This window comes from Dreissena polymorpha, chromosome 4 (genome assembly GCF_020536995.1).
Source record: "Dreissena polymorpha isolate Duluth1 chromosome 4, UMN_Dpol_1.0, whole genome shotgun sequence".
Classification (NCBI taxonomy): domain Eukaryota; kingdom Metazoa; phylum Mollusca; class Bivalvia; order Myida; family Dreissenidae; genus Dreissena; species Dreissena polymorpha.
This window is the reverse complement of record NC_068358.1, coordinates 82,608,688-82,622,273: the sequence shown is the minus strand read 5'-3', so window position 1 is coordinate 82,622,273 and position 13,586 is coordinate 82,608,688. Positions and strand designations below refer to the sequence as shown.

The window sequence follows — 13,586 nt, the reverse complement described above, 5'->3', positions numbered from 1 at the left end:
ATTTTTCAATTTTTTAGGACAAGGAATGAAATTCCTGTTTTGTATTGCTGACATTTAACAAAAACAAGTGGGCGTAAAAATTGTTTCACCAAACTGGGTCAGAAGTTGTATCTAGATGATGTCTAGGTCAAGTTTGAATACGGGTCATGCCAGGTCAAAAACTAGGTCACAGGGTCACTTTGTGTTTTAAACCTCACCATGTTGTCCGCTCTCTAATTCAAGCAGTTTTCATCCAATCTTCACCAAACTTGGTCACAAGTTTTATCTACATGATCTCTAGGCCAAGTTTGAACATCGGCTGTTGGGCCAAAAACTAGGTCACAGGGTCACTTAGTGCGTTTTTTAACATTCAGCATGGTGTCAGCTTTCTAATTCAAGTAGTTTACATTTGATCTTCACCATGCTTGGTCAGAAGTTGTATCTAGATGATGTGTAGGTCAAGTTTGAACATGGGCCATGCCGGGTCAAAAACTAGGTCACGGGGTCACTAAGTGCGTTTTAAACATTGAGCATGGTGTCCGCTGTTTTTTGTGAAGACAACATGCAAAATATTCTGTGTCAATGCGGCATGTGGGGGTATTAGTCACATCTGTGACAAAGCTCTAGTTAAACTATAAACTGATACACTAAGTGCGATATCCGAAAGGGAGGATTGGGATGGCTAATAAAGCTGAGTTTATTGAATCGTTCATGTTTTGACGGAAAGTGTGGCTGTCTCATTTTGATAGCACTTTTTATGAAGTTGTTTTCAGAGTTCATAGTTATGTTTGGTGATATTTACTGCACAGATAAGATCTTGATGTATATCAGAAATATTTTATACTGATATATTAAAAACGAAAACTGAATCTGAGATGGTTTGCTAAAAAAGTAAATATGACAAAGCACATGTTTATTTTGAAAAACTAGATTACTATTTGCAGTAGTTGTTCTTATACACTTTCCTCTGATATTATGTTGAATCCTTACTGCTCATGATGTATAGTTGGATAACAATATACCCCCTAAATCCTACAGTTTGATAATAATTAACAAACAATGTTGTATTTTAATAGCATGATACTAAGAATTATGAAAAGTTATTACTGTTATTGCTCGCTAGACCAATTATACAGAGTCATAATTCATACTATCTCAACATTTTCACTTCTATGGCATGTAAAAAAACTATGATTGTTGTTTTCTGTTTTCCATTCACAAATATAACCAAGTATTTTAAATACAGTGCCTAAATGAACACCAACATTTGAGCAGGTCTCCATAAAAACAGGCTTAATGAATGCGCGTTAACTGACTACGCAGATAAACCTGTCAAGTCTGCACAGGTGTTTTTGGACAACACTTTCTGCCTTGACTTGATTTTTGTTTAGAAGAGGCTTCATTTAAATGAAAAATTCCATCAAAGCAGAAAGTGTCCTCCCACATCAGCTAGTGACTGCACTGGCTATTCTGCTTTAATACGTCTTGAACATGCATTAAGCCAGAAAGTGTCCTCCCACATCAGCTAGTGACTGCACTGGCTATTCTGCTTTAATACGTCTTGAACATGCATTAAGCCAGAAAGTGTCCTCCCACATCAGCTAGTGACTGCACTGGCTATTCTGCTTTAATACGTCTTGAACATGCATTAAGCCAGAAAGTGTCCTCCCACATCAGCTAGTGACTGCACTGGCTATTCTGCTTTAATACGTCTTGAACATGCATTAAGCCAGAAAGTGTCCTCCCACATCAGCTAGTGACTGCACTGGCTATTCTGCTTTAATACGTCTTGAACATGCATTAAGCCAGAAAGTGTCCTCCCACATCAGCTAGTGACTGCACTGGCTATTCTGCTTTAATACGTCTTGAACATGCATTAAGCCAGAAAGTGTCCTCCCACATCAGCTAGTGACTGCACTGGCTATTCTGCTTTAATACGTCTTGAACATGCATTAAGCCAGAAAGTGTCCTCCCACATCAGCTAGTGACTGCACTGGCTATTCTGCTTTAATACGTCTTGAACATGCATTAAGCCAGAAAGTGTCCTCCCACATCAGCTAGTGACTGCACTGGCTATTCTGCTTTAATACGTCTTGAACATGCATTAAGCCAGAAAGTGTCCTCCCACATCAGCTAGTGACTGCACTGGCTATTCTGCTTTAATACGTCTTGAACATGCATTAAGCCAGAAAGTGTCCTCCCACATCAGCTAGTGACTGCACTGGCTATTCTGCTTTAATACGTCTTGAACATGCATTAAGCCAGAAAGTGTCCTCCCACATCAGCTAGTGACTGCACTGGCTATTCTGCTTTAATACGTCTTGAACATGCATTAAGCCAGAAAGTGTCCTCCCACATCAGCTAGTGACTGCACTGGCTATTCTGCTTTAATACGTCTTGAACATGCATTAAGCCAGAAAGTGTCCTCCCACATCAGCTAGTGACTGCACTGGCTATTCTGCTTTAATACGTCTTGAACATGCATTAAGCCAGAAAGTGTCCTCCCACATCAGCTAGTGACTGCACTGGCTATTCTGCTTTAATACGTCTTGAACATGCATTAAGCCAGAAAGTGTCCTCCCACATCAGCTAGTGACTGCACTGGCTATTCTGCTTTAATACGTCTTGAACATGCATTAAGCCAGAAAGTGTCCTCCCACATCAGCTAGTGACTGCACTGGCTATTCTGCTTTAATACGTCTTGAACATGCATTAAGCCAGAAAGTGTCCTCCCACATCAGCTAGTGACTGCACTGGCTATTCTGCTTTAATACGTCTTGAACATGCATTAAGCCAGAAAGTGTCCTCCCACATCAGCTAGTGACTGCACTGGCTATTCTGCTTTAATACGTCTTGAACATGCATTAAGCCAGAAAGTGTCCTCCCACATCAGCTAGTGACTGCACTGGCTATTCTGCTTTAATACGTCTTGAACATGCATTAAGCCAGAAAGTGTCCTCCCACATCAGCTAGTGACTGCACTGGCTATTCTGCTTTAATACGTCTTGAACATGCATTAAGCCAGAAAGTGTCCTCCCACATCAGCTAGTGACTGCACTGGCTATTCTGCTTTAATACGTCTTGAACATGCATTAAGCCAGAAAGTGTCCTCCCACATCAGCTAGTGACTGCACTGGCTATTCTGCTTTAATACGTCTTGAACATGCATTAAGCCAGAAAGTGTCCTCCCACATCAGCTAGTGACTGCACTGGCTATTCTGCTTTAATACGTCTTGAACATGCATTAAGCCAGAAAGTGTCCTCCCACATCAGCTAGTGACTGCACTGGCTATTCTGCTTTAATACGTCTTGAACATGCATTAAGCCAGAAAGTGTCCTCCCACATCAGCTAGTGACTGCACTGGCTATTCTGCTTTAATACGTCTTGAACATGCATTAAGCCAGAAAGTGTCCTCCCACATCAGCTAGTGACTGCACTGGCTATTCTGCTTTAATACGTCTTGAACATGCATTAAGCCAGAAAGTGTCCTCCCACATCAGCTAGTGACTGCACTGGCTATTCTGCTTTAATACGTCTTGAACATGCATTAAGCCAAAAAGTGTCCTCCCACATCAGCTAGTGACTGCACTGGCTATTCTGCTTTAATACGTCTTGAACATGCATTAAGCCAGAAAGTGTCCTCCCACATCAGCTAGTGACTGCACTGGCTATTCTGCTTTAATACGTCTTGAACATGCATTAAGCCAGAAAGTGTCCTCCCACATCAGCTAGTGACTGCACTGGCTATTCTGCTTTAATACGTCTTGAACATGCATTAAGCCAGAAAGTGTCCTCCCACATCAGCTAGTGACTGCACTGGCTATTCTGCTTTAATACGTCTTGAACATGCATTAAGCCAGAAAGTGTCCTCCCACATCAGCTAGTGACTGCACTGGCTATTCTGCTTTAATACGTCTTGAACATGCATTAAGCCAGAAAGTGTCCTCCCACATCAGCTAGTGACTGCACTGGCTATTCTGCTTTAATACGTCTTGAACATGCATTAAGCCAGAAAGTGTCCTCCCACATCAGCTAGTGACTGCACTGGCTATTCTGCTACAATACTTCTTGAACATGCATTAAGCCAGAAAGTGTCCTCCCACATCAGCTAGTGACTGCGCAGGCTATTCTGCTATAATACTTCGTGCACATGCATTAAGCCAGAAAGTGTCCTCCCACATCAGCTAGTGACTGCACTGGCTATTCTGCTACAATACTTCGTGCACATGCATTAAGCCAGAAAGTGTCCTCCCACATCAGCTAGTGACTGCACTGGCTATTCTGCTCCAATACTTCATGCACATGCATTAAGCCAGAAAGTGTCCTCCCACATCAGCTAGTGACTGCGCAGGCTATTCTGCTACAATACTTCTTGAACATGCATTAAGCCAGAAAGTGTCCTCCCACATCAGCTAGTGACTGCGCTGGCTATTCTGCTACAATACTTCGTGCACATGCATTAAGCCAGAAAGTGTCCTCCCACATCAGCTAGTGACTGCGCCGGCTATTCTGTTACAATACTTCTTGAACATGCATTAAGCCAGAAAGTGTCCTCCCACATCAGCTGGTGACTGCGCAGGCTATTCTGCTACAATACTTCGTGCACATGCATTAAGCCAGAAAGTGTCCTCCCACATCAGCTGGTGACTGCGCCGGCTATTCTGCTACAATACTTCGTGCACATGCATTAAGCCAGAAAGTGTCCTCCCACATCAGCTAGTGACTGCGCCGGCTATTCTGCTACAATACTTCGTGCACATGCATTAAGCCAGAAAGTGTCCTCCCACATCAGCTAGTGACTGCGCCGGCTATTCTGCTACAATACTTCGTGCACATGCATTAAGCCAGAAAGTGTCCTCCCACATCAGCTAGTGACTGCGCTGGCTATTCTGCTACAATACTTCTTGAACATGCATTAAGCCAGAAAGTGTCCTCCCACATCAGCTAGTGACTGCGCCGGCTATTCTGCTACAATACTTCGTGCACATGCATTAAGCCAGAAAGTGTCCTCCCACATCAGCTAGTGACTGCGTCAGCTATTCTGCTACAATACTTCATGCACATGCATTAAGCCAGAAAGTGTCCTCCCACATCAGCTAGTGACTGCACTGGCTATTCTGCTACAATACTTCTTGAACATGCATTAAGCCAGAAAGTGTCCTCCCACATCAGCTAGTGACTGCGCAGGCTATTCTGCTACAATACTTCGTGCACATGCATTAAGCCAGAAAGTGTCCTCCCATATCAGCTAGTGACTGCGCTGGCTATTCTGCTACACTACTTCGTGCACATGCATTAAGCCAGAAAGTGTCCTCCCACATCAGCTAGTGACTGCGCAGGCTATTCTGCTACAATACTTCGTGCACATGCATTAAGCCAGAAAGTGTCCTCCCACATCAGCTAGTGACTGCACTGGCTATTCTGCTACAATACTTCGTGCACATGCATTAAGCCAGAAAGTGTCCTCCCACATCAGCTAGTGACTGCGCCAGCTATTCTGCTACAATACTTCTTGAACATGCATTAAGCCAGAAAGTGTCCTCCCACATCAGCTGGTGACTGCGCAGGCTATTCTGCTACAATACTTCGTGCACATGCATTAAGCCAGAAAGTGTCCTCCCACATCAGCTAGTGACTGTACTGGCTATTCTGCTATAATACTTCGTGCACATGCATTAAGCCAGAAAGTGTCCTCCCACATCAGCTAGTGACTGCGCTGGCTATTCTGCTACAATACTTCTTGAACATGCATTAAGCCAGAAAGTGTCCTCCCACATCAGCTAGTGACTGCGCCGGCTATTCTGCTACAATACTTCGTGCACATGCATTAAGCCAGAAAGTGTCCTCCCACATCAGCTAGTGACTGCACTGGCTATTCTGCTACAATACTTCGTGCACATGCATTAAGCCAGAAAGTGTCCTCCCACATCAGCTAGTGACTGCACAGGCTATTCTGCTACAATACTTCTTGAACATGCATTAAGCCAGAAAGTTTCCTCCCATATCAGCTAGTGACTGCGCTGGCTATTCTGCTACAATACTTCGTGCACATGCATTAAGCCAGAAAGTGTCCTCCCACATCAGCTAGTGACTGCGCAGGCTATTCTGCTACAATACTTCGTGCACATGCATTAAGCCAGAAAGTGTCCTCCCACATCAGCTAGTGACTGCGCAGGCTATTCTGCTACAATACTTCTTGAACATGCATTAAGCCAGAAAGTGTCCTCCCACATCAGCTAGTGACTGCGCAGGCTATTCTGCTCCAATACTTCTTGAACATGCATTAAGCCAGAAAGTGTCCTCCCACATCAGCTAGTGACTGCGCTGGCTATTCTGCTATAATACTTCGTGCACATGCATTAAGCCAGAAAGTGTCCTCCCACATCAGCTAGTGACTGCACTGGCTATTCTGCTACAATACTTCTTGAACATGCATTAAGCCAGAAAGTGTCCTCCCACATCAGCTAGTGACTGCGCCGGCTATTCTGCTACAATACTTCGTGCACATGCATTAAGCCAGAAAGTGTCCTCCCACATCAGCTAGTGACTGCGCTGGCTATTCTGCTACAATACTTCTTGAACATGCATTAAGCCAGAAAGTGTCCTCCCACATCAGCTAGTGACTGCGCAGGCTATTCTTTTACAATACTTCGTGCACATGCATTAAGCCAGAAAGTGTCCTCCCACATCAGCTAGTGACTGCGCTGGCTATTCTGCTATAATACGTCTTGAACATGCATTAAGCCAGAAAATGTCCTCCCACATCAGCTAGTGACTGCGCAGGCTATTCTGCTACAATACTTCGTGCACATGCATTAAGCCAGAAAGTGTCCTCCCACATCAGCTAGTGACTGCACTTGCTATTCTGCTATAATACGTCTTGAACATGCATTAAGCCAGAAAATGTCCTCCCATATCAGCTAGTGACTGCGCAGGCTATTCTGCTACAATACTTCGTGCACATGCATTAAGCCAGAAAGTGTCCTCCCACATCAGCTAGTGACTGCACTGGCTATTCTGGTATAATACGTCTTGAACATGCATTAAGCCAGAAAGTGTCCTCCCACATCAGCTAGTGACTGCGCTGGCTATTCTGCTTAAATACTTCGTGCACATGCATTAAGCCAGAAAGTGTCCTCCCACATCAGCTAGTGACTGCACTGGCTATTCTGCTTTAATACGTCTTGAACATGCATTAAGCCAGAAAATATCCTCCCACATCAGCTAGTGACTGCGCCAGCTATTCTGTTATAATACTTCGTGCACATGCATTAAGCCAGAAAGTGTCCTCCCACATCAGCTAGTGACTGCACTGGCTATTCTGCTATAATACTTCGTGCACATGCATTAAGCCAGAAAGTGTCCTCCCACATCAGCTAGTGACTGCGCCAGCTATTCTGCTATAATACTTAGTGCACATGCATTAAGCCAGAAAGTGTCCTCCCACATCAGCTAGTGACTGCGCAGGCTATTCTGCTACAATACTTCTTGAACATGCATTAAGCCAGAAAGTGTCCTCCCACATCAGCTAGTGACTGCGCCAGCTATTCTGCTATAATACTTCGTGCACATGCATTAAGCCAGAAAGTGTCCTCCCACATCAGCTAGTGACTGCACTGGCTATTCTGCTATAATACTTCGTGCACATGCATTAAGCCAGAAAGTGTCCTCCCACATCAGCTAGTGACTGCGCCAGCTATTCTGCTATAATACTTCGTGCACATGCATTAAGCCAGAAAGTGTCCTCCCACATCAGCTAGTGACTGCACTGGCTATTCTGCTATAATACTTCGTGCACATGCATTAAGCCAAAAAGTGTCCTCCCACATCAGCTAGTGACTGCGCCAGCTATTCTGCTATAATACTTCGTGCACATGCATTAAGCCAGAAAGTGTCCTCCCACATCAGCTAGTGACTGCACTGGCTATTCTGCTATAATACTTCGTGCACATGCATTAAGCCAGAAAGTGTCCTCCCACATCAGCTAGTGACTGCGCCAGCTATTCTGCTACAATACTTCGTGCACATGCATTAAGCCAGAAAGTGTCCTCCCACATCAGCTAGTGACTGCGTCAGCTATTCTGCTACAATACTTCATGCACATGCATTAAGCCAGAAAGTGTCCTCCCACATCAGCTAGTGACTGCGCTGGCTATTCTGCTACAATACTTCGTGCACATGCATTAAGCCAGAAAGTGTCCTCCCACATCAGCTAGTGACTGCACTGGCTATTCTGCTCCAATACTTCATGCACATGCATTAAGCCAGAAAGTGTCCTCCCACATCAGCTAGTGACTGCGCTGGCTATTCTGCTACACTACTTCGTGCACATGCATTAAGCCAGAAAGTGTCCTCCCACATCAGCTAGTGACTGCACTGGCTATTCTGCTCCAATACTTCATGCACATGCATTAAGCCAGAAAGTGTCCTCCCACATCAGCTAGTGACTGCGCAGGCTATTCTGCTACAATACTTCTTGAACATGCATTAAGCCAGAAAGTGTCCTCCCACATCAGCTAGTGACTGCACTGGCTATTCTGCTCCAATACTTCATGCACATGCATTAAGCCAGAAAGTGTCCTCCCACATCAGCTAGTGACTGCACTGGCTATTCTGCTCCAATACTTCATGCACATGCATTAAGCCAGAAAGTGTCCTCCCACATCAGCTAGTGACTGCACTGGCTATTCTGCTACAATACTTCGTGCACATGCATTAAGCCAGAAAGTGTCCTCCCACATCAGCTAGTGACTGCACTGGCTATTCTGCTACAATACTTCATGCACATGCATTAAGCCAGAAAATATCCTCCCACATCAGCTAGTGACTGCGCTGGCTATTCTGCTATAATACTTCGTTCACATGCATTAAGCCAGAAAGTGTCCTCCCACATCAGCTAGTGACTGCGCAGGCTATTCTGCTTCAATACTTCGTGCACATGCATTAAGCCAGAAAGTGTCCTCCCACATCAGCTAGTGACTGCACTGGCTATTCTGCTATAATACTTCGTTCACATGCATTAAGCCAGAAAGTGTCCTCCCACAACAGCTAGTGACTGCGCAGGCTATTCTGCTTCAATACTTCGTGCACATGCATTAAGCCAGAAAGTGTCCTCCCACATCAGCTAGTGACTGCGCAGGCTATTCTGCTACAATACTTCGTGCACATGCATTAAGCCAGAAAGTGTCCTCCCACATCAGCTAGTGACTGCGCTGGCTATTCTGCTACAATACGTCTTGCACATGCATTTGGCCCGTTTTCCTAGAGTGCCGATCATTTTACTCTGCCTTTTATTTTCCTCTGTTCTTTTCTTCAAAGAGGTAAAAAGGTAAAAAATGTGCCTTCAAATAAATTCTCTGCCATCTTTCAATACAATTTCATGGCAACCACTCTTCAGTTGCGTAAATGAAACAATAGATAATAATTTAAAACATATGTAACCCCGTTTGAATCTGCATTAACTTGAATTAACAACAGACATCCGGGGGTACCATTGAAATGCTTTACTGGTAATAAATTCTGGACTGAGATATTATTTATAAACCTCTTGTTGTTACATCCCATCATCAAATTAAATTCCATGGCCATCATTTGTGGGCTGGGATTTGTTCAGTTGATCAAAAAGATTTTGGAATTTTTAGTAAATGCCAACCTTCTATTTTAACCACTGAACCTAATAAAATTGAAGGCTTCAATTTTACTTTTACATGATTAAGAAATCAGATTACAAAGGGTATGAAGTTTTGTAACCTTGGGGGGGTTTTGTCTTATGTTTTGTCATGCTGCAGTTTGGAACATCAGTAGTCTAGTGAAGTGGTTCTTGGGTTATGTTTCAACAGCCACTTGATGAGACATTCTTTGTAGATGCTCTATACTTATACTTTGATGCAAGTACTTCATGATGCAAACTTATATAACTGTTACACTATTAGAAGAAGTGGTTGTCCCCAAGTGGCCCTATTTAAGCAATTGGACACTGTAGTTTGGACCTCATTTTCTTTAGAGGGCTTTCTTTATGCATGCATTAAGATGTATGGTATGTTTTTTGAGGGGGTGCACATTTAAGTAAACAGTAAACTTTTAAATTAAAGTTAATTCTAGTTTGGACTTAAAAGTCCTACCTTCAGTCTAACCTTTGTGAGATGAGATGTATGTCCTCAGAGTAGCACAATTATAAGATGAGATGTATGTCCTCAGAGTAGCACAATTATAAGATGAGATATATGTCCTCAGAGTAGCACAATTATAAGATGAGATGTATGTCCTCAGAGTAGCACAATTATAAGATGAGATATATGTCCTCAGAGTAGCACAATTATAAGATGAGATGTATGTCCTCAGAGTAGCACAATTATAAGATGAGATATATGTCCTCAGAGTAGCACAATTATAAGATGAGATGTATGTCCTCAGAGTAGCACAATTATAAGATGAGATATATGTCCTCAGAGTAGCACAATTATAAGATGAGATGTATGTCCTCAGAGTAGCACAATTATAAGATGAGATATATGTCCTCAGAGTAGCACAATTATAAGATGAGATGTATGTCCTCAGAGTAGCACAATTATAAGATGAGATGTATGTCCTCAGAGTAGCACAATTATAAGATGAGATATATGTCCTCAGAGTAGCACAATTATAAGATGAGATGTATGTCCTCAGAGTAGCACAATTATAAGATGAGATATATGTCCTCAGAGTAGCACAATTATAAGATGAGATATATGTCCTCAGAGTAGCACAATTATAAGATGAGATATATGTCCTCAGAGTAGCACAATTATAAGATGAGAAGCCCCATGAAGGAAAGCCATTGTTACTTTAACACTCAGTATGCATCTTGTTGTAAACCAGTTAAAAAGGGGTTAATGTTCATACAGTCTGAAGTCTATGTTTAATACATGTTTGGTGTATACAATGCTGCAAGAAAGTGAACTGTTCTCAATGACCAGTACATGATTTCACTGTTTTTCCACTGTACTTTCAGGATGAGAAAGCAAGCTATGATGTGAACGGTCACGATCCAGACCCCACCCCACGGTATGACTACAAGAACGAGAATAGGTAAGCTACAACACACTCATAATATTTTAATAGACACCAAGTTGTTTGGTTTCGCCAAGGGAAGAGACATCAACGGTTCTGTCTAAGCCCAACTCTTTTGATGCAGTCAAGCTAAAGTAAAATGAGCTGCATCATGCAGAATTGGGTCTTATGCAATATACGGCCAGCAAAGCTCCAGACCGGTCTCTCTATGAGCTCAGTATGGTCAGGATCTAAACTGTACACTCGTGATATCACAAAACCTTGTGTGACTTAATGAAGGACAGGTTAGCTCCTTACATGACTTTACAATTGCCCCATCTTGAGGTTTTCTTGCTCCATTGGACAAAAGCCCAGTTTGTGCATGTGGCACTTAAATAGTGTTAAGTAAACCATGGCTGCAGAGGTTACAGCATGTGATTTTGCAACGTTTTCACTGTTGGTCGGAACTGAAGCAGGCATGGTTTTGTCGTGAAGACCACTTTGCCAAAAATGTTAGGTCTGAACATTGTTTTGTTGACAGTGGAAAAACCTTGACTTTTTCTATTGCATCTGCAATTTTTATCTGGTTTGTAAACTGAATGGACCACTTATGATACAAATTCAGCTTTAAGGCTTCTTGCAAACTCCCAAACTTTTTCTAAGCTTCTTTCAATAGAATTAAGGACAAAGCCTAATTTGACTTTTTTTCTCTTATAAGTAGTGGATAGAAAAACTTGTTTACCCCCCATTAATTGAAGTTTAAGTGCAAGGATCTTCCAAAAAACACATGAAAGACTTTGAAAAAAATATGTTCTAAGCTTTGCTGCTACATATTGGAAAAAGTAACATCGTGAATGTTCCTACATGATCCAAGGATCAATCTTTTTCCTAATACTTTGATTTTAAGCATCATATTTTTGCTGCACTATTTGAAGCTTTATTTGCAATATATTCACCTTATTACTTCATTGTATCAGTCTGAATGATGATGCTATTTACATTGGATGGAGACTTTTGGTACATTAGTGGAGATAATTGTTTGTTAGGAATTCCCTCGCCATAAATGACTGCAGACTTCTCTGCAATTCCTTGTCTTGTGTTCATAATAAGAATTCTGTTTTAAAAACAACCAACCAGCCTTTAACAACAGACATACTTAGCATTTTGCACTTTAGCACAGCTATATCTTAATCTGGGAGCCACAAATGTCACTGTCAATCAATGAACTCTATGAGGTACTTAAATCTTATCAGATTGCTTAATGTTTGCAAAGATGTTTGCCTGGCGGTCATTGCATTGCTGGACTTTTGGGTTGGGGACTCAAGTAGGAACAGACCTGTTGTTTTGTTAGCACATGCTGTACTTGTTATTGGTACCACAGTAAGCTGCTAGAAATAGTTGAAAGTTTTACTTTTGTTAGTTTGTTATCATTATACTTTTCCAGAGCTTTTAAACGGAACCTTTTACAACATCTATGTGTATCTTTACAAACTGATATATTTATGTTTTGGGGTAAATATCTAGAGTTATCTAATCTGTTTAAGGCAAAACAGAATATGTTTATGCTTCATGAAGTACAAATTCAAAAAAATCAGCAATAACACCCTTTTTCTTTACTCAGTGTTTACTTTTTATTGCTTAGGCACATAAAACGAAGGTTGGTTAACAGCTTTTTTTATAGAGTCTTGAGTTTTGCAATAATATGATTGCAATAAATGGTAATAATTGTAGCAAGTATTTCACGGGCTGCGATATAGTAACGAAGCCTGAATAAAGCAAGAAAATAATTGGTTATGTCAGGTAACGTTTTCATCACCTTTAGTGTACTCTGAGTGGAACTTGAGAATAGTTATGAATGTTTGTTGCTGTTCTGAAGAAGGTGATGAGATGAGGTTAGTCAGGTGTCAAATATTATGAGAATACAGGTAATGTGAAATTATCGATCAGGATAAATTAAAATAATCAACTAGATTAAAATAGTACATGGGGCTGTATTGAAATAATTCAACAAGCTAGATTGAAATAGTCCACCTGATTAGATTGAACAAGTCCACTGGGTTATATTGAAATTATTCACCAGTCTAGATTGAAATAGTCAACAAGGCTTTATTGAAATAGTCCACCAGTCTAGATTGAAATAGTCCACCAGTCTAGATTGAAATAGTCCACCAAGCTAGATTGAAATAGTCCACCAGTCTAGATTGAAATAGTCCACCAGTCTAGATTGAAATAGTCCACCAGTCAAGATTGAAATAGTCCACCAAGCTAGATTGAAATAGTCCACCAGTCTAGATTGAAATAGCCCACAAGGCTTTATTGAAATGGTCCACTAGGTGATATTGAAATAGTCCACTATGAAATAGTCCACTAGGCCACTAGGCTATATTGAAGTAGTCCACCAGATTACATTAAAGTATTCCACCTGGCTAGTTTTAAATCTGTATGGCACATTGTTAATTTGTTAATGTGATTGATATGACTTGTATTACAGTTTTGTTCTGTAAAAGATAAGTAGAAATCTTATGAAAATGTTTGAAAATGTGGATTCCATATTGCCACACATTATAAAGTGAATTCT

The 13,586-nt window shown here is 41.6% G+C and overlaps 1 protein-coding gene across 5 annotated transcripts in view; it reads left to right on the top strand.

Moving 5' to 3' along the window:
* LOC127877616 (furin-like protease kpc-1) overlaps positions 1–13,586 on the top strand; it is a 124,785-nt gene that overhangs the window by 66,296 nt on the left and 44,903 nt on the right. For all 5 annotated transcript variants that reach the window (XM_052423663.1, XM_052423662.1, XM_052423661.1 and 2 more), the window contains exon 5: positions 10,971–11,047. In XM_052423663.1, coding sequence (XP_052279623.1) covers positions 10,971–11,047 — 77 coding nt within the window. The remainder of the gene's footprint in view (positions 1–10,970; positions 11,048–13,586) is intronic.